This window comes from Plasmodium coatneyi, chromosome 12 (genome assembly GCF_001680005.1).
Source record: "Plasmodium coatneyi strain Hackeri chromosome 12, complete sequence".
NCBI classification, from domain to species: Eukaryota; Apicomplexa; class Aconoidasida; order Haemosporida; family Plasmodiidae; genus Plasmodium; species Plasmodium coatneyi.
The window spans coordinates 757,851-777,277 of NC_033567.1; the positions used below are offsets into that span (position 1 = coordinate 757,851).

Consider the following 19,427-nt stretch of genomic DNA (forward strand, 5'->3'; position numbering starts at 1 on the left):
CATGCTCTGCGCTATTTTAAATTTCCCAAGAGGTGAGGGGCACATAAAAAAAAAAAGAAAAATGGGGGGAAAAGGTGGGAAAAAATGCTACTAGGTGGGTAAGGAAAAAATACACTAAGATGCCTCCATTAAAAGTACTCCAACTGGCATATTTGCAATGCTTTCCCAAAAAAAAGGAAAGCACCTTATGCGTATAGCTGAAAATAACTTTTCTTTTTATGAGCCGGAAAATTTTTTAAATTACTCCATTGTGAAAGAAAAAAAAAAAAAGCAGAATTTTCATGTTGATACGGGGGAATGACATCGTTTCCTTAAACACGTAAATGAGTACGCGCTTTATATGATAAAAAAAAAAAAAAATATATGGGGTGCGTAAAGGCATATATGCTTAAAGGCCTTACGCCGCGTAATAATTATCCAAGCATTCCATTCATATTTTACCAACGAAATCGCATACGAACTGGGCAACCGAAAAAAAACACACGATTACACAAATTGGCAGCGCGTCAGCCGACATGAGGCCAATACGCATACGTGCATTTCGACTCCCAGCCGGTCGCCACGCGAAACAAGCATGGTATAAATAGCAATAAGAGCACTAATAGTAGTGACAGGAATCCAAAGCTATTAGCAACAAATGGCATTTTGAAACAGAAAAATAAATTAACAAAACTGAAAAACAGTTAGCCTAAGGAAGCCCCTCGCAATTGATAACCTTTCGAGGAAGTTAATTCAACATTTGACTTCACGAGAGTAAAACACGGCTGACAAACGATCGTGAATTCGCGCTTTATCCATTTGTAAAATTTTTATGTATACAAAATAATGCGCGCGATAGTATGAGTACAAATCTGAGTATGAATAAGAGCCAGTACGTGTCAATGTGAATGCCTTTTTTTTTTCCCATCTCCCTGTACTTTTTTTTGCACCATTTAATACGCTTCCGCGTTAGCGCCTTCTGACACACCCACAAAAGGCCCCCTTCACCAATTATCCTGCGCGAAAGCCGATTTAGTGCCATTGGGGAACTTCTTCGTACAAGAAGAAAAGGGCCCCACGCGCAGGACTGACAATTTGAGCAAACGTCCCTACTGCTGGACATCGGCAAATAGCCCATCCATTTTTCACCTCTAAAATCAAAAATGACGAGGCCTTCCCCCGAAAATGAAGAACCCGGAATTGTCTACAAAGTGGCGGGTTCGCTTGTCATTGCGGAGAACATGAGCGGGACGAGGATGTACGAATTGGCAAAAGTCGGATGGAACAAATTGGTGGGTGAAATTATACGTTTAGAAGGGAACTATGCATATATACAAGTGTATGAAGACACTTCAGGGCTATCTGTTGGAGATCCAGTGACCAAAACAGGAAATGCCTTGTCAGTGGAATTAGGCCCAGGGATATTGGACAATATATATGACGGTATCCAGAGACCACTGGAAAGAATCGCTAATGTCTGTGGAGACGTTTATATTTTCAAAGGAATTGACATGACCTCATTAGATCACGAAAAGGAATGGCAATTTTATGCAGATAAAAAAGTAAAAATAAATGACATCATAACAGGTGGAGATATTTTCGGCTATGTGGATGAGAATAAATTATTTAAGGAGCATAAAATTATGGCACCTCCAAATGCGAAGGGTAGAGTGACGTACATTGCTCCAGACGGCTCATACACCTTGAAGGATAAAATATTTGAGTTGGAATACCAGGGGAAAAAATACACCTATGGGTTGTCTCACCTTTGGCCAGTTAGAGATCCAAGACCAGTGTTAGAAAAGGTAACTGGTGACACCCTACTACTAACAGGACAACGAGTCTTAGACTCTTTATTCCCCACGGTGTTGGGAGGCACTTGTGCCATTCCTGGAGCATTCGGGTGTGGAAAGACGTGTGTATCTCAGGCCTTGTCAAAATATTCAAACAGTGAAGTAATTATATATGTAGGTTGTGGAGAAAGAGGAAATGAAATGGCTGAAATTTTGTCCGATTTTCCTGAATTAACTACTAAGGTGGGTAATGAAGATGTTGGTATTATGCAGAGAACATGTCTTGTGGCCAACACTTCGAATATGCCTGTGGCAGCAAGAGAGGCAAGTATATACACTGGCATAACTCTGTGTGAATATTTTCGTGACATGGGGTATAACGCTACTATGATGGCGGATAGTACCAGCAGATGGGCTGAAGCGCTAAGAGAGATATCTGGACGTTTAGCAGAAATGCCTGCAGATAGTGGATACCCAGCATACCTTGGTGCTAAATTAGCTTCCTTCTACGAACGGGCAGGAAAAGTAAAATGTATTGGGTCTCCATCTCGAATGGGTTCCATCACCATCGTAGGTGCAGTATCCCCACCAGGAGGGGATTTCTCAGACCCCGTAACCACAGCAACCATGTCCATTGTGCAAGCCTTCTGGGGATTAGATAAAAAATTAGCACAAAGGAAACATTTCCCCTCTGTTAATTGGTCCACATCTTTTTCCAAATATGTAAGACAACTGGAGCAATATTTCGACAATTTCGACCAAGACTTCTTATCATTAAGACAAAAAATAAGTGACATATTGCAACAGGAGAGTGACCTAAATGATATAGTCCAGCTGGTTGGAAAGGACTCCCTATCGGAGGATCAAAAAGTGGTGATGGAAGTTGCCAAAATTATTAGAGAAGATTTCCTCCAACAAAATGCCTTTAGCGATTATGATTATATGTGCCCTTTGCAAAAAACCGTTGGTATGATGAAAATTATTTGTCATTTTTATGCTCAGTGTTTGAGGACTCTACAAGAATATGACTCACGAGAGAGGAAAATCGGATGGGGATCCATTTACAACACATTAAGACCTACTATAAATAAAATTACCCACATGAAATTTGAATCTCCGAAAAATTCAGATGAGTATTTTAAAAAGTATTTCAAGGCTTTGGAGGATGAAATAACCGTTGGTCTTCGAAATTTGGTGGAGAAGTGAGAGGAGGCCCTCTATATTGGTGAAAGTTGTCTACCTGGGTCTCTCCCTCCCTGACGTTTTCTTTCTCTATACAGGGGGGAGGTTCCCAATAGTACATTTATGTTCGTATGTGTGTGTACATGTATGTATATATATGTGTTTGTGTGCGCGGGCGAATCTGCGTGGACTTAAATGATAAAATGTATGCACAGCCTACACACCCAGCGTGCCGTGTGTAGTTAGCATGTTCCCGTCTTTTCCCCCTTTTTCCCTTCTTCTTCTTTTTACCCCTGTGCGCGGTTTACCCCCGTATCCACGACACACACGTTAGAGCAAAATGGAAAAAAATAAAAATGTTGGGGAAAATAATAAAGGTGTATGTGTGAACCCCACTGAAGCACACGACGAGCGTAAAAGATGTATATACCCCCCCAATTATGCAAACCCTGATTTTTTAAAAAAACTTTTGCAACATTATTGTAACATTTTATTTTGGACAAATTTTTTTTTAAAATGATGCGTCTTCAATTTTCTGCCCCTTTTTTCTTTTTTAATGCAATTTTTTATTTTTATTTGTTTATTCTGATAGGTGCGCACAATATGCATACTTCTCCACACGGAATACAAACATATCACTCCAGTTCGTATGTATTATGTGTGCACTTACTGTGTATATATACTTATGCGAGTTTAAATTTTTCCTTGAATTTTTTTTCTTCTACCCAATTTGGTTTTCTTAACTTCGGTATAGGGTTCGTCCCACAAGACACGCACGGGGGTGACTCCCTCTTTAATGAATCCAAATGTGCGCCACGCGCAATAAATGATCACACTGTTCTCTTGAGAGGTAGTTGTAGATATGTGGCTAATTCCTTCTCAATATGTGTCTAAGAAGTGTATAATGTAATAGCACCCTCGGGTGCTACAATAAAGGAAAGTGCGAAAGGGAGTGAGAAACAACCAAGGGGTGTAACTATCAGACCGCGCGATATAACCCTTTCACTGGGCTTATTTATTAGCTCTAGTTTTTTTTTTTTTTTTCCATAATGTAGTTACACCTTGGGATAGCCAATCCCGCGGTGCAGAATATTTCCCATTGTGGTTCTTTTCCCCCCTTAAGACAAAACATATCAAGGCGAAATTATACGCACACGTGAGGGCGCAAAGTTTGGGGCATCCGAATTGAGCAGAAACACCACAGTTGTAAACGACTTTACCATTTGTTAACACATCCAAATGGTCCTAAAGAAAAAATGTACTATTCAGAATTATTCTGTAAAAAGGGGGCAAAAGTAAAAATTGCACTCCCGCTTACCGATTTTAAAACATAAACGCTATTGCTTTTTTTCTTTTTTTGCGAGTTTTTTTTTTTTTTTTAACATATATGATTAAAAGGTGATCACACAGCTTGAAAAACAACGTGCAAAAAAATCGCTTCACATCGTTGCGCTGGATAACACGCTGGTATTCTGTGGAAATGCCTACAGGGATATATCCCTCGAAAGGGTGTGCCCATTTTGTAAAGGATAAGAATGGGGGAGGGTTCATTATCAGTGTGCATGAAAGGCGTACATTCCATCAGTTCGCCTTTCGAGGAGTGCATTTTATTTGCTTTCTGCCTTTTTTCGCTGTTCGCGGGATGGAAATGGTTGCACGTTTTAATCTACTAAAAGTGGCGGCAAAGTAAAATAAACGAGAAAACAAATAAGTACACAAATGCGTGATCAAATAAAAGAGTAAAGGGAGTCCTCGCGACTTCATTTCATTTTCGAAAAATGCATAACGACGGTTGCTCTCGTCCGCCAACAGATCTACTACTTCCCATATTTAAAGATTGTTCCTGATTATTTTTTTTCTGCTTGTGAGACGGAGAAATGACGTGCATGCATGTTTTTCTTTTACACAAAAGTATATGCTAAAAGCGTCAGTTATGTAACTTGATAATATTTAATTTTTTTTTTAACCGCTTTGGTACACCATCATGCGGTATAGCCTATTCTCCTATTTTAAGTTTTGATCTGACATCACTCCAGAATGAACAAGAGAGCACAACCTAATGAAACGTAAACATAACAGCAGCAAATAAAGAGACCACACGTGTGTTTGCACGTATAAACAGCGCATGTAGGGACTGTTCTGTCGGCACGTACCTTTTGAAAAGAGTACATATAAGTGTGTATATAAACGGCAAAGGGAGGTGAAAAAGGTAGAACAAGGAGGTAGAACAAAAAAAAGGAAGATAGCCCACCAAACGGGAAAATGCTCTTGCACGCTTAGCTCCCCGTGAGGTAATTCTGCAAAGTTGACGAACCGCCGTGACGACGTGAGTGCTCCGCGCGATCTAGTGAAGCAGACGAATTGGAAAATTTTGCCCTCTACCTCTACAGTGCGTATGTCGGTATACATGTGGGTATTTTTATTTTTTTTTTTTTTTGAATCCCAGAACAACGCACGGTTAAACGGACACACGCGCAGATAGACACGCATATACACACGCACAAAGAAGAATGCACATGATAACGCCTCGCACACTGCTAACCATAAGCATAATTGTGATAAAAATTATTCTATGGAACTCGGAAGAATGCAAAAGTTTCATTTTGAAAGGAAAAGAAAGAGCAATGAGCGGGCTGCTACACAGAGGAATGGACAAAAAGAACAGGAGGAGGTTAACCAAAGAACCAAATCAGCCGGATGAATTAAATGAACAAATTATGACATCATCTGAAAATGATAATTACGTTAGAAAGAAATTAAAAGAATTCGAAAAATATAGAATAGCATCATACAGCTCTCAATACACTTTTTTTTTTCCAGGACAGGGGGAGCAGTATATATCGATGGGCTTAGATACATACAACACGTGTAAAAATGCCAAAGAAATGTATGACCGTGCAAGTAAAATTCTGGGCTACAATTTAATGGATGTCATTAAGAATGGTCCAATAGAAAAATTAAAAGACTCAGAAATTTCGCAGCCATCCATTTATACTGTTTCCATTGCTGCGTTGGAAAAATTGAAACAAGAAAAGCAAGACGCAGTGATGAAGCTAAATTTATGCATGGGGTATTCATTAGGTGAATATTCTGCCTTAACTTGTTCAGAAGCTTTGCCCTTTGAGGAAGGCGTATTTTTAACCAAGGAAAGAGGAAAGGCAATGCAGAACTGTGCCAAGTTAAACAAAACGACCACCATTGCAATTGTTGGGTTAACCCTAGATCGTATTCACAACCTGATAGAAGATGTCAATAAAGAAATGGATGACGATATTTTTATTGTCAGTTATATGACTCCAAAAAAATTCGGTTTATGCGGAAAACCGGAAAGTATGCAATATCTGAACAAATTAGCAAAGGAAAAATATAAAGCTATTTTTACTAAAGAGTTACAAATTTCCGGGGGGTTCCACTCTTCCTACATGTTCCCAGCTAGGAAGGCTTTAGAAAATGCCTTAAAACAGATCACATTCAAAAAGCTAAAGGTTCCAATCATTTCAAATGTCGATGGCTGTGCTTATGATGACCCACACATAATCAAAGAGCTGCTACTTCTGCAGTTAACCAGCCCCATTAGAATAAATGCCTGCCTAGAGAATGTGCTAAAACATGGATACGAGACTGGCTACGAGTTGGGGCCCGGAACGATCAACTCGAACCTTTTGAAGGACGTCTCGAAGAAGCAGAAGGAGGCAACGCCGTATATTTAGTGGGGTATATGCTCGTGTCTGACTGTATGCCCATGCCTGTTCATTTGTGTCTTTCCCCCACGTAGCCTTCCCCGTGCTATTCCCACACCAATTTAACCCTCCCAACAAACTGAACACCAGCTGCAATTTTGCCCCCGCAAAGCGATAACCCTATTCTGGGCTGACCAGACAGAGCAAATGAGCAGCCGATGAACTACGTAGCACCCTCGATGGTGCCATAAAACCGTTTTCTTTTTCTCATCAAGATGTGAAGCTCCCTTGTCGGGTGTCGCCCCTTAACGGGCAAGACAGCCAATTCGAATCTGGGGAAAAGTCAACCTGTGAAGATATACGAACGTTCATAAAGTGACGCAAAAATGCTTTGACCTTTTTTTCTTTCATTTTGCCAACTTCGAGGTTTTAAGAAGGCACACATTAAAGAAGCATACTTCTGAAGGAGGCTTAAGCCTGTAGATTTAACAAAAGGATAACATAACATAACATAACATTGATGCGTATTCGCAATGGGTATATATATTTCGCAGTCGCAAGCTTACACGAGTGCCGCTAAAAAAGGAGCATTAACACATATATCCACGAATGATGATACAAAAAAAAAAAAAAAAAAAAAAAATTGAAAATTTTCGAATACATATCATACACATAAATTTTACGTGTTTGTAAAAACTAAAACATTCTCATTTTATCATACAAAAGGGGAAGCTGGTCATCTGCACGTATGTCCAGTGTACTTCTTATACGCCACAAAAAAAAAAAAAAAAAAAAAGTACACAACAACATGTGCACACAGTGTTCCTGTGTGGTGACAGCTATCCCAACTTAAAAGAAACCCCTTTAACTATCACCTCTTCGTAATGAAGACACGGTGACGATCTCCTATAAAACGATCTGAATAACATCCATCATAAGAATTATCCGTTATGGTGTTTCTCAAATTTTTATTGCCAACTTTGTTCAATAAAACATGGTTCACATTATTTTTGCCCACGGGATAGTCCATCACATTTCCTTCTTTTTCGGAAAAATTTTTACAAAAAAAATTGCCCCTTTGGAGAAATTTAATTTTTGCCAGTTTGTTGTCACTTGTGCCTATGTCACTTCCCCCCTTGGTGATACCGTCGTTCACTCCATTCTGTACTTTATCATTGTAACTGTAGTTATGGGAGGGGGATTCCCTATAGCTCAGAAACGAACATGGCCTGTGCATAGCGGAACTGCTATTTAAGCCCCTTTGCACTTGGCAATTTTTTTTCTTTTCACTCAATATGTTGTCAAATTTCAAGTCGTTCACAACTGATAGTAATGTGTCCCTCTTTCCAGGGATGTCTTTTTTTTCTATCGACTTGAGGAAGCTATTGTACTTTTTTAGGTTACGTGTAAATTGTTCGTTTGGGTGCAGGTTGCTCAATTTTTCGTTCGTCTCGTTTTCCTCGGCCGCACTTTTGTACTTACTTAGCAGGTTACACAAAAGGTCATGCACATTTCGCTTAGATGATCTAACCTCCTCTCGATCAAAGCTTATATTGTCACTTTTGACGCCAAATGTTTCTTTAACTATTTTGGTATCTTCCCTTCTGAACGAGTTTCCTCCATTTTCAAGTATGTCTTCATGAAGCTCGTCAGCCCTGTTAAGTAGTCCCCTGTCGTTGCACCTCCTCCTCAGTTCGTCTTCCTCATAATTATTCATCTGGTTCTTCTTATTAAAAAGGTAGTCACCATTTGGAGAGGAACCCATACGAATGTCATCTCTCTTCCCTTCAACACTCTGTAGCTGGGATGGGAATATAGGTGCATTCCTTCCTTCCATTTTGTTTCCCACTTCTTGCTCTAAAAAAGTAACATACAATTCATTTATTTCTTTCTTTTGGTTATTCACAAAATGCACATTTTCGAATGTACGATTTATTATATCCGGCTTGTACTTTTCTTTTTTCATTCCAGTTGAATCTTCTCCTGGGTCTTTCTCCTTCTCCCCATGATTGCCACCTACGACGCTACAGCTAAAAGCACACCGGTGGCCTAATTGATCCGACTTGCGGACATTGTATTGGTTTTTGCTCCACTCGGAACTACGCCTTTTCCTTCTATTTAGCCACATCCTTACACTGCGCTGTATCAAAATTATGCACTTTAAAAATTGATCGTAACTTACGTAGTAGTTGTACACAACTTCTGCATTGTTCTGCTGGTTGAGGCACAGAGTGGTTGCCTGTTCTTTGGAAACATTCTCGCAGCTCCTTCTCTGCGCTCTGCCTTCCCCATTCACCAATTTAACCCTCTCAGCACTTTTTAGCGCCCCCTTATTTATTACTAAAGAATATCCCACCTTCTTCTGCTCCCTCGGGGTGATTACGAAGCCCCCATTTGAGAACCTCCCCCCTGCGTGTAGGTAACCCTTTTTACCTGTCACCTGATCGATACTTCCTAACACATTCCTGTTAAAAATTGCCTTCTTTGGAGTAGCACAAGCTGGGCATATTTCACACGAACCATCATAAGCAACAGTGCGTATACCTTGGAAGGGGCCATTATTCGCGGCTTTCTTCCTAAAGTGTCTCCACTCCATAGGAATAATTTCACGATTGTCCTCCCCGATGTATATTGCCTCATCATGAATTGATAAATTTATTATTCTGTTCAAGTAGGATGTCATTCGCTTCTTCTTTATGTTGAGAAGACACTCCTGAGCTTGACTTATACTACTCATGGCAATTTCCATGCACCTCTGCTTTTGGTGACTTTCTTTTATTCGAAACTCTTCATTAATGTCACTAATTATTTTTTCAATCATGTCTGCTTCGCTTGAAAAAGGATCATTGGCGTAATTTACACACGCTTTAACATGTCCAGTTGTTACACTCTTTCCGTTATTCTGGGCGGTACTTCTCCCTACGTTCTGTTCACACTGATATGTGTGTGGTTTGCCATTTTCATGGGGAAATCCAAATTGCGTCGTCTCATGAGTTACATTATTATTTGTGTTGATCTGGGATTCCTTTTGGGTGGTGCAGGAATTCTGTTTCGATGCCCCGTTGGTCAATAAATTGGACGTCTTGTCCTCCCCACACCGAGGGGACCAGTCATGACGTGCCTCCACCTCCGCATCGTTACAAATGGCACGTGTACTCGAGCAAGCACTTTCCTTCAATTTAACCATTTCGTCCTTGATCCTTTTAATCTCCTTTTTCAGCCTTTTCACTTGATTTTTTTTTTTTCCATTTTTGCTACTATGCGCTGTGTTCTGAATTGTGGCATCTGTCCCCTTTGGAAAATCTTCACTTTTACTGCGAATATCACAAGTGGATTTAGTTGCATCCACTTCGTTGCTGTACTTGTCGCTTAATTTTTCGGAAGTTTTCTCCGTGTACTGTCCAACGTACTCTCCTTCGGGAAAATACATCTCACTTTTGTTTATGACGTAATCGGCCATGTTATTTCTGGTAGTAGCTCCCCCGTGGATGAAAATTTTCTGTTTCTCCGTTAGGCTCCCTTTCGAAACTTCCCAATTTTTATTCACTCCCTGGGAAAGGGCACCCTGAATGTTGTCACCAACCAGTTCATGGCTGCCCGAATTTAGTAACACGTTTTTTTCAATATAGCCAATCACTTCGCACAATTTGTAGTACTTACCCTTATCGTGTAATCTGATCAAAGTATCGTCCTCAAAATACTCATTTATGATCCAAGTAAAAATGGTGTTGCTGTTGAAGGGGCCTTGTTCCTTCCCGTTGTCGTCTATGTAGACCCAGTATAAAATTCTCCTCGCGTTAAGCAGTTCATTAAATTCGTTAATTATATTCTTGTCTTGTGACAATCCGCTTTGTTCTTTTGGACCAAGGTCAATCCTTTCGTCCACTTGTGCTTGACCTAACTCTGTGGGAAATTCACTCGGCAAAAATTTCTCCACATGGACGTCTTTCAAATAATTACCCGTTTTTATTTCACTTAACGTGTTATTATATATAATTCCATTTTTTAAATGCACTTTTATTTTCCCCTTTAGTTTATCATTTTCGAAAAGGATACAATAGTTCTTATCGTAGAGTCTTTTGTTCTTCATGTTGAGCTCGCTTCGGTGCAGATAATCCACTTTGTCTTTGTTCAGGTCTTTCCGCAGCACGTACAGGATGAGCCCCTCCTACGGGTGGGAAAAAAAAAAAAAATGAATGGTGAAGGGGGTCATACATATTAATAGGAAGTTATTATCTTTTACGATTAGCCCCTGGAGGGAAGCAACCATCCTCTCTTCACACCCCTCCAACGTGCAGCTTCCCCCATTTTTCGCATCACATTTACTCACATCCTTCTCCAGCATGTTAAAGGCGTGTGAAATGTTCACTTCGTAAGACATGAGGCATATTTCGTTTTGTCCCTTCTTCACGCACATGTACCATGGCGTTTCATAAAAGAGTCCATTCGGCATTTCGTTCTTCAGATCACGCTGCGCGCCATAGGAGCGGCCACCTGCGTCACTACTTGGCTGACCATTTGCCCAACTGCTTGAATCTCCCCTTGAGTCCCCACTCTCCACTTTAATATGCAGGCAGTACACCACATTTGCTTCCTCCTGCTCATCCTCCCTCACAGTTGTGTCCCCCCTGGCCAGCTCCACTTCAACACTGTGGATGTACAGGTTGATGTCCATCGTGTTGTGCGATCAGATCTCTTGTATACGCAAGCGATACACATGCATATCCGTACATACACACCCGCGCATGGGTCGTATGGGTTTGCACATATCCATACGTCTAAGGGCGTCTGTACACATGGATGTAACCTTTTTACCAAATTGCCATCTTTGCTTCAGACAATTACATTGTGCTAGCCAGCATGTCGCGCGCCAACAAACCTTTTCACATAACAAGGGAATGCACACATGGGGGATAAACGAACGGGAAAATTTTTTTTCTCTGAAGGAAAAAAATGTCTAGGGAGGCTAAATTACGGAAGTGTGCGCTCTCTTCTTGGCTGCTCGGGTGGGATGATTTCGCTTACATGCGCTAAACGGAAAAATGTGTAAGTCAAAAATGGCATGTGCGCAGATCGCGCTGTTCTCCCTCCGTTGTCATTTTTTAATTCGCGCAGAATTGGGAAAAAAGAACAAAATAAAAAAATAAGGTGAAGAAGCAAAATAAACAGATAAATAAATAAAACATCTCACAATGTTCCGCAGTGGGCGCGCGTGTTCCTCTTCGTGCCGTTCTTTAAAGCACGAAAAGGGGAGTCGTCCAAGGGGGGTCGTATATCATCGCCTAGCTTTGAGTTGCTTTTCTCCGTCGCGTAGCCCTTTTTGCTCCACTTGAAATGGTTCGCCATTTTTTTTAAAAACTTCCCTCATTTGCGAAAGCTTCTCTAGTTGCCCCACCCACATGATGACTGAGCGGGCGTACTTTCACCCCTCTCGACTGCCGATGCGTGAAGCTTTCCGTAGGTCCAGCGTTTTTAGCAAAATGACTATCATGCATAAGGATACATAAGTGCGCCTGCGCGTACGCATGAGTGCTCATTTTAGCGTACACGCTTGTAGGTCCCTTTGCCAGCAGCGTTGCGGCGTCCCGGCATGACCAAAAAGGGGAAAGAGGAATAATTTGGCTCTTTTTTTTGGTTTGCCGCGTCCAGTCAGCTCTATCACCATGTTGTTCCCAGGCAGAAAGAAGAACCAACTTGTTTCCCCCCCAAATCAATGTCACGCGCACTGCGTCCCATGGGGAAAATTCTCCACTGCGTTTGTCACTCATGTAGGACATACAACACGACAAGTGGGGTGACGCCTTACCTCCTTTCGAAGAAACAAATCAGCTACACACAACACAACAGCAGAAATATCAACTCGAAGAATGCCTACCTGTACGATCTGTACAGATCTTTGGAGAACTGCAAAAATGCAAATAGCCTGTACAAACTAAGCTGCAAAATAAAAGGGTGCCAAATATATGACCTCTACATATGGAGATTAGTAGAACAAAAGTTTTACAAATTTCATAAAGATCTAACACCGAAAGAAATTTCGTCTATCATTAACCATTTTAAGCAAATAAAAATAAATGACAGTAGAATATACGAGCGATGTGTTGATATAATTCTTCCAACCATAGGTTCCTATTCGTTACAAGATTTGTCTGTCCTGTGTTTGTCTCTCACTTACTTTAATAAAGTGAACTCATCCTTTATGGACAGAGTAGCAGATGCTATAGTTAAATTGTACGAAAGCGAAAAGACCAAAATACAACAACTCAGTAAAAAGGAGCTTCAACAGATTTTCATTTCCTACGTACATATAATTGGGGCCTATAGCAAAGTAGGCCATAAGCACATCGAACTATTTAAAATAGCTTCTGTGTATATTCATTTGGCACTTACTGCCGATATGTACATTCCTTCCAAAATCTTTATCAAGATAGTCACCTCCTATTCGACGTAAGTGCATCTCCCGGTTGAGATGATGCCACCTGCATTGCACACACAACGAACTATGTTGTTAAAAAAAAAAAAAAAAAAAGGGAGGAAATACCAAAGAAGTGGCAACACGCATATACATTTGTGTTGCCCAAACGTATGTTTGTCTTGGATGTACATAGGGAGGATTATCCCTTTGGTAGATCCACATAGCTGTGCACACGTTGTATAATATGTATGCTTGCACATATATAATTTGTATGTTTGATCCTCTGCCCCTCTCCTTCAGTGTTAAAATAAAGCACACCAAAATATTCGAGCTAATAGCCAAGCATATTCCCACGGTCAAAATTACGGATGACGAACTGAAGGTTGGAAGGCGATTTTGAGGCGGAGTCCCCCCGCAGTTGCCACAGATGGGCAAAGCAAACTTATTTTGTAGGCATTATTTTGCTCCCATCATTTCGTTGCACACATTATTTTTATTTCCCCCCTTCTCAGAACATAAAGCGCAGCTTCGACCAACTTGGCTACTCCTGTGAAACCCTGGACAAGTACATCCAGTACAGGCTGTCTTAGCTTGGCACTCCTCTGCGTGGACGCACTTTCGCGGTTCCACCTATTGGCGTTTTACGTTGGCGAAGTAGCGAGTTGGGTTTTTTCTGCCCTCCGAAGGGGAAACCACATGGGTAGGCACGTGAGTGCAGGTAGCAGAATCCACCACGAGAACCTCCAACCTGTGCACATCACAAACTGCGCACCCGGCGCATCAAAAACTGGACAACGTCCCCCAAATACGCAGCATTGTGGTTGTACGTGTTGAAGAAGTTGCTCTCGAGGAAGATCATTTCGTTTTTTGGGTCAACCCGTTCCTCCCCCAAAATGTCTGTAACTTTTTTCCTTTCCCGAGCAGACAAGGATAAATCCCTAATGTAGGAACTGAAAAAGCAAATGTTGTTTTCCTCGTGGTCCACAATAGAAGACCCATGCCATATTACCGAATATTGAAAGGAGTGAGGAAAACTAAATCTATCATGGTGCATTGTCCTTGGTAAGCTCGCTTCATGCTGTAATTTTGTTAACGGAGTTACAAATGTGCTTGGATTTTTTTTCTTCTCTTTTATATTTTCCTGATCATGAGTTAGACCTAACAATTTACTTAGTTGATATTTGTTTCTGAATTTAAAATGTCTTCTCGTTCTTTCCTTACCAACACAAACTTTCATAATTTCCTTTTTAATATTTTTGCTAATAACATTTGGAGGCTCGCACACCGTTGTCCTGTCCTCCAACCTCACAGGAGGGACTTTCAATTTTGTTTTCTTCTGCTCATCATTTAAGTTTGCTCTCTCTCTTTTTTTCCGATTCTTCTTCCCCCTCATTTGGTTAAACATGTAGCACCTTTGGGGAGTTTCTACATTTTTATATTTCAACTCATTGCTCAGGCTAAGGTGGTGAAAATATTTTTCAGTCCACTTAAGGGTGAGTAACATTTTGGGCTTCACCAGGTCCCATTTTTTCACGATGCTTCCCATTATACATACTTATCTGAACTGTTTCTTCTCTGGCTGTTTTTTTGGGAGGGATCTTTACTTTCGCCGCTTTAGAAAATGTGTTCACGCGAAGTGCCAGATCAGCATGATTTTTCGATGTTCCCCTGTTTGTGCGTAAATGGTTGGATTCCCCGCAGGATGGGAAAATTTCAACCGGACTTAGGGGCATACTATGGTAGAGAAAAAATAAAAAAAAATGACAATTTTTATGCCTATTAATCGGTGTAACAGTAGTGTCACTTAGAGGTTGCTTTTCTCGCAAGTGCTGTGTACACATGTGAATGCGCCCCAGATGTGTTTGCGTCAAAGGGTGCCGACTCTTCATACATATTTGTGCACGAAATAGGGGCACACAAAGATTGGGTCAAGAATCACCGGGGGAAGAGCAGCATAATTGGAAAAGTATAGAAGCAAAAGGAAACATGTATTTTTTTTCCCTTCCTTTTTTTTTTTACTTCTCCTTGCATCTTCAATTTTTTTACAAAATCTACATGATGTGAAGATGCATAACCGGGGCGCAGCTTATGCAGGGCCTAAACCGTTACATAGTAGTAGCGAAATTTCAGATTGGCCCTTTGCCGTGGGGGAATAACCCATTTGTGTGTATAGCGACAGTACAGAAGCATTATTTCTTTTCTCCCCATTTATTTGTAATGTTTATATTTTTGTTCTGTTGACCATTTCAATTGGAGTCGCTTCTGCCTCATGGCCGTCCATTTCAACACACACTCCCCCCTCCCTGCTAAAATGGCCTAGCTGGAAAAAGATAAATTAGAAGAATGATCACCCTGTGCTGCAAGCTCCTATATAAAGGGAAATTCATCCCCGTGGGTCGGAGAGTATTCAGGGAAAAACTGATAAGTGGTAGGAAACAAAAATCTCCCATCATTTTGCTTCCGCCATACATATCCATACACGAGCTTAGATTAATGCTCAACATAAATTATGACACCTGTTTCAAAGCGGCAAATGTGTACAAAAGTGGAAACACCTATAAGTGGAAGGACTCAGAAGATAGGACCTTCCAAAGTGTAAACAAAAGGAACGTAATTATCCCCTACAGTACTGCTGCTTATGTGAGTAAAATTTTTAAGTTTAAGCCGAGACTCATCCAGGTGGAATTATTTTGCGAAGAGGAAGAGAAAAGAAGTGGGACACTACAGGATGTGTACAGGAAGGTCTACTTGGCGGAGGAGTACCATGCGAATATTTTGAGGCTTCGAGGGCAGTCCACAAACGTTACAAACGATGAAAATGTTGCAAACGTTGCAAACGATGCGCCCGCCGAGACTTCCCCCACTGGGCTGGCCAACCCAAATGAACCTCGCAGCCAAAGCAACTGTGATGACCCCCCGTGTTTACCGCCCAACGAAAGAAGAACCCCACTGGATGATAAAAAAAAAAACTACTACACCGTCGTGTCTGTGATAGGCCATATCAACCATGGGAAAACCACCATGCTGGACAAAATGACAAACAACAATTTGGCTTTAAGTGAAGCGGGCTGTATTACGCAAAATATAAAACCTATACATTTCGAACGTGGGCCTTTTAAGTTCACGTTTGTTGACACCCCAGGACATAAGGTTTTTCAAATCTTCAGAGGAAGAGCAGCTTTCCTCTCAGACATATTAATAATATTAATTTCCCTAGAAGTAGGAGCAGAAATACAAACGGAGGAAGCAATTAAGTACGCAGACAAATTTGGCATCCCAGTCATTTTTGTTCTAAACAAAGCAGATCTGTATGGAGAAAATGAATCCGTAGTAAAAGCAGAGTTAAGAAAACAATGCACAAATATGTATGATGAGGGAAATTTAAAGCATAATTTTTCAAAGGAAATTGAAAACGCGATAGCTATATCCTCGCTGACGGGTTACAATTTGGACAAGCTAATGAACAGACTGTTTTTTATTTCTCATTATATTGACTTGCCGTATCACAGTGTGAACAGGTTCTACAACACTTGTGAGGTGATACGAGATGCCGACTCAGGTGTTGGGAAGTCCCTCGGGGGAGGCAATTCATGTGATAACCCCACTAATGGTTACACCCCTCCTGAGGAAAAAACTCCCCCAAGTATGTACAACACAGAAAAAGCAAAGGAAAGGAGAAAAGCAGATCTGAACCAACTGCAAAAGTATATTAGAAAATCGGACTGTCTACTAGCCATAGATAAGAACCCAGTGGGCATGGGCATGGTGGTAGATATAAGCAAAGACTCCAGCAAGGGGACAATTCTTCATGTCATTGTTCGAAACGGATTTTTCATCGAAGGCAGTTATTTTATATGCGGTTCTGCATATGGAAAAATTCAAAAAATGTATAAATTTAATAGTAACTTTAAGGAGAGCTGTAGCTATGCCTCGATAGGGATGGCTGTACTAATCAGTGGAATCAAGAAACATGGAAACGCAACAACGGATGATTTAATTTTTACCCTCCCACAGAGTAACGCTTTTAGGTTATGTCAGTATAGACTCATGGTCGAAAAGTTAGCTACTCGACAGGTAAGTGGAAAAGAAATAAAAGTCTCTTGGGAAAATGATATGAAGAAAAATGAATTCCATGCGGAAGATATTTATCAAAATCGACTAGCAATGTCGGATAAAAGAAAAGCCATCGAAGAGTTCGGCATAGAAAAGGAAAACATATTCGAAGATGTATCTGTGCAGGAATTTCATAAAAGTAACACGCAAAGGAAGAAGGAAGAAGAGGGGGAAGAAGAATCTGTAGTAATTGAATTGGAGGAAGAAAACAAATATGAAGACCTATCCAGGGATAAGAAAAAAAAAATACAATCTATCCTCTCGCAGGGTGATTCAAATGAAAGCATCTTAGTACCTGAAGAAAACACCTTTTCCTTTTTTGAAAGCCCCAAAGGGGGTGAACAGCTCGACCCGTTGGTCAGTTCCAACTGGCAAGGAGGCAGTCACCAAGAGAAGGATCAGTCAAACAGTCCAAGCGGTGCACCAAATATAAATTCCTCGACACACGACCAACAGGAAGCAGCAAACTACATCACGAATGAAACAAATGATCATGCTCCAAGAGGACCTTATAACACGGAAAGTGCTACACTGTATGAGTGTGCAGAAGGGGGAAAAAAGGAGGAAGCACACGAGGGGAATGGAAAGACACACCCCGTGTGGGGAAGATCACCCCCTGGAAGAGGAAGGAAGAGCAGACACTTCCAGGATTCCAGCGCAACGAATGGAAAATCTTCTCAAGAAGCGGCAGATCCTCACAACGAAGTGCACACCGATGAGAAGAAGCTGAACGACCCATGGTACTACGAAGAAAGCGAAGAGACCTGGGCGAAGAAAGTCCTCCAAAGAAACGATGAACTTATGGAAACGTGGAGAAACAAAACGAAGCAAAGGGAAATAGAAAAGGAGAGACAAATTTTTTACGAAAAACAAATGATTTTGAAAAATGAAATTCTAAGGAGAAAACTCTTGGGAGAAGAAAAACTAACTGAAGAGGAAATTAACGCATATCTCTATGATGAAGAAAAAAGCAACGCAAATAATTCCCAAGAATCAAGTATCGCTGAACCTATAGAACTACCACCCAAAAATTGCCCAGTTATACCCATCATAATCAGAACCAACTATGTTGGAATGTTCGACATATTTCTAGACGAATTTGAAAATCTCCAAAAAATTCATAATGTTAAAATATCCGTCGTTCATGGTGGAATAGGCCCCATAACCCCAAACGACGTTGTGCATGCAGAAGTAGAAAGTAATTTTGGCTATTGTTGCATTTATGCTTTTCAAGTAAAAGTTCTACCTGACTCGGTAAAGCAATCAGTCCTCTCCAACATTGTGATAAAACAGTTTGACGTTTTCACCGACCTAATAGACGATGTTGTGAATAGAATTAAAAATATTAAGGCATTAATTGCACATAATATGTATGTACGAAGTCTTAAAAGTGAAAGAACACAGGAAGGGGTGTAAGTCTTACTGTAAAATGCATTACGGTTGCTTTGAAAAATAATGCATTTTGTCATGTCGGGCGGTGGGGAAAAACCAAAATATGAAGAGAAAGTATGGGTAATGCTTTTATTACTCCTTAGGTTTGAATACCGTGTTCAGGTTTCTTTTTTCTTTACACTTCCAATTTTTGGAAAACTTAGAACCGCGCCATGTCTATAAAAATGGTAATATTTGCTTTGGCGTCTCTCAGCTGCCCAGATAAGTGTCAAATGCTGAAGAATTTCATGCAGCATATCCTTTTTAACTACAAATATTGCCCATTTTTAGTGGGAGACATTCTTGTTTCCATTTGGCAGAAATCTGCAAAAGAGGGAGCACAGCCATGTGTGTATGTGCATACAAACATGTTTATGCCATCCCCCCATTTGTTTGCAATCCGTTTAGGTTAATTTGCCTTCAGCCGAGCGGATTTATTTTTAATTTATTTTAATTTTTTTTTTTTTTTTTTGATCAAGTAAAAACTTCTCGCATTTGTTAAATTTAAAAAGTGGAATTTACTAAAAAAACAAGTTTCATAATTCATGCAAGAGTGCTCACATTGCAAAGCGATACAAAGGGGAACATTAATGCGAATCATTAAAAAATGGCAAAAAACTAAAATGTCAATTTAAAGAGTAGTGTGTAGGATATAACGCATTATTTAAAGGGCTACAAATGTACTTATGCGCGTTGATGTATTAGCATTAAATTTGTCTTAAATTTTCATATTCCTTTTAAGTGTATTCTTTTTAAGAGCGTCTTATCTGATCCATTTTATATTTTCTTGCCCGCTTTGGTTGACACCATTGGGAACGACCTTTCGTTCTGTTC

The 19,427-nt window shown here is 40.4% G+C and overlaps 6 protein-coding genes across 6 annotated transcripts; 4 read left to right on the top strand and 2 right to left on the bottom strand.

The window, feature by feature from the left end:
- Nucleotides 1-1,142: 1,142 nt before the first annotated feature.
- On the top strand, nt 1,143-2,978 carry PCOAH_00038430 (Vacuolar ATP synthase; the record flags this gene model as incomplete). The annotated part of the gene is made up of 1 exon (XM_020060634.1): nt 1,143-2,978. The coding sequence occupies one exon, from the start codon at nt 1,143-1,145 to the stop codon at nt 2,976-2,978; it is 1,836 nt and encodes a 611-aa protein (XP_019916988.1).
- Nucleotides 2,979-5,464: 2,486 nt separating this feature from the next.
- PCOAH_00038440 (Malonyl CoA-acyl carrier protein transacylase) lies at nt 5,465-6,664 on the top strand (the record flags this gene model as incomplete). The annotated part of the gene is made up of 1 exon (XM_020060635.1): nt 5,465-6,664. One exon carries the CDS (start codon nt 5,465-5,467, stop codon nt 6,662-6,664), a length of 1,200 nt encoding a protein of 399 aa, XP_019916404.1.
- An 841-nt stretch (nt 6,665-7,505) lies between these two features.
- PCOAH_00038450 (Uncharacterized protein) lies at nt 7,506-11,309 on the bottom strand (the record flags this gene model as incomplete). Its single annotated transcript, XM_020060636.1, has 2 exons — nt 7,506-10,802; nt 10,965-11,309. 2 exons carry the CDS (start codon nt 11,307-11,309, stop codon nt 7,506-7,508), a joined length of 3,642 nt encoding a protein of 1,213 aa, XP_019916113.1.
- Nucleotides 11,310-12,347: 1,038 nt separating this feature from the next.
- On the top strand, nt 12,348-13,639 carry PCOAH_00038460 (Uncharacterized protein; the record flags this gene model as incomplete). Its single annotated transcript, XM_020060637.1, has 3 exons — nt 12,348-13,081; nt 13,350-13,431; nt 13,562-13,639. The coding sequence occupies 3 exons, from the start codon at nt 12,348-12,350 to the stop codon at nt 13,637-13,639; spliced, it is 894 nt and encodes a 297-aa protein (XP_019916984.1).
- A 167-nt stretch (nt 13,640-13,806) lies between these two features.
- On the bottom strand, nt 13,807-14,595 carry PCOAH_00038470 (Uncharacterized protein; the record flags this gene model as incomplete). The annotated part of the gene is made up of 1 exon (XM_020060638.1): nt 13,807-14,595. One exon carries the CDS (start codon nt 14,593-14,595, stop codon nt 13,807-13,809), a length of 789 nt encoding a protein of 262 aa, XP_019916695.1.
- Nucleotides 14,596-15,392: 797 nt separating this feature from the next.
- On the top strand, nt 15,393-18,578 carry PCOAH_00038480 (Uncharacterized protein; the record flags this gene model as incomplete). The annotated part of the gene is made up of 1 exon (XM_020060639.1): nt 15,393-18,578. The coding sequence occupies one exon, from the start codon at nt 15,393-15,395 to the stop codon at nt 18,576-18,578; it is 3,186 nt and encodes a 1,061-aa protein (XP_019916738.1).
- Between the last annotated feature and the right edge of the window lie 849 nt (nt 18,579-19,427).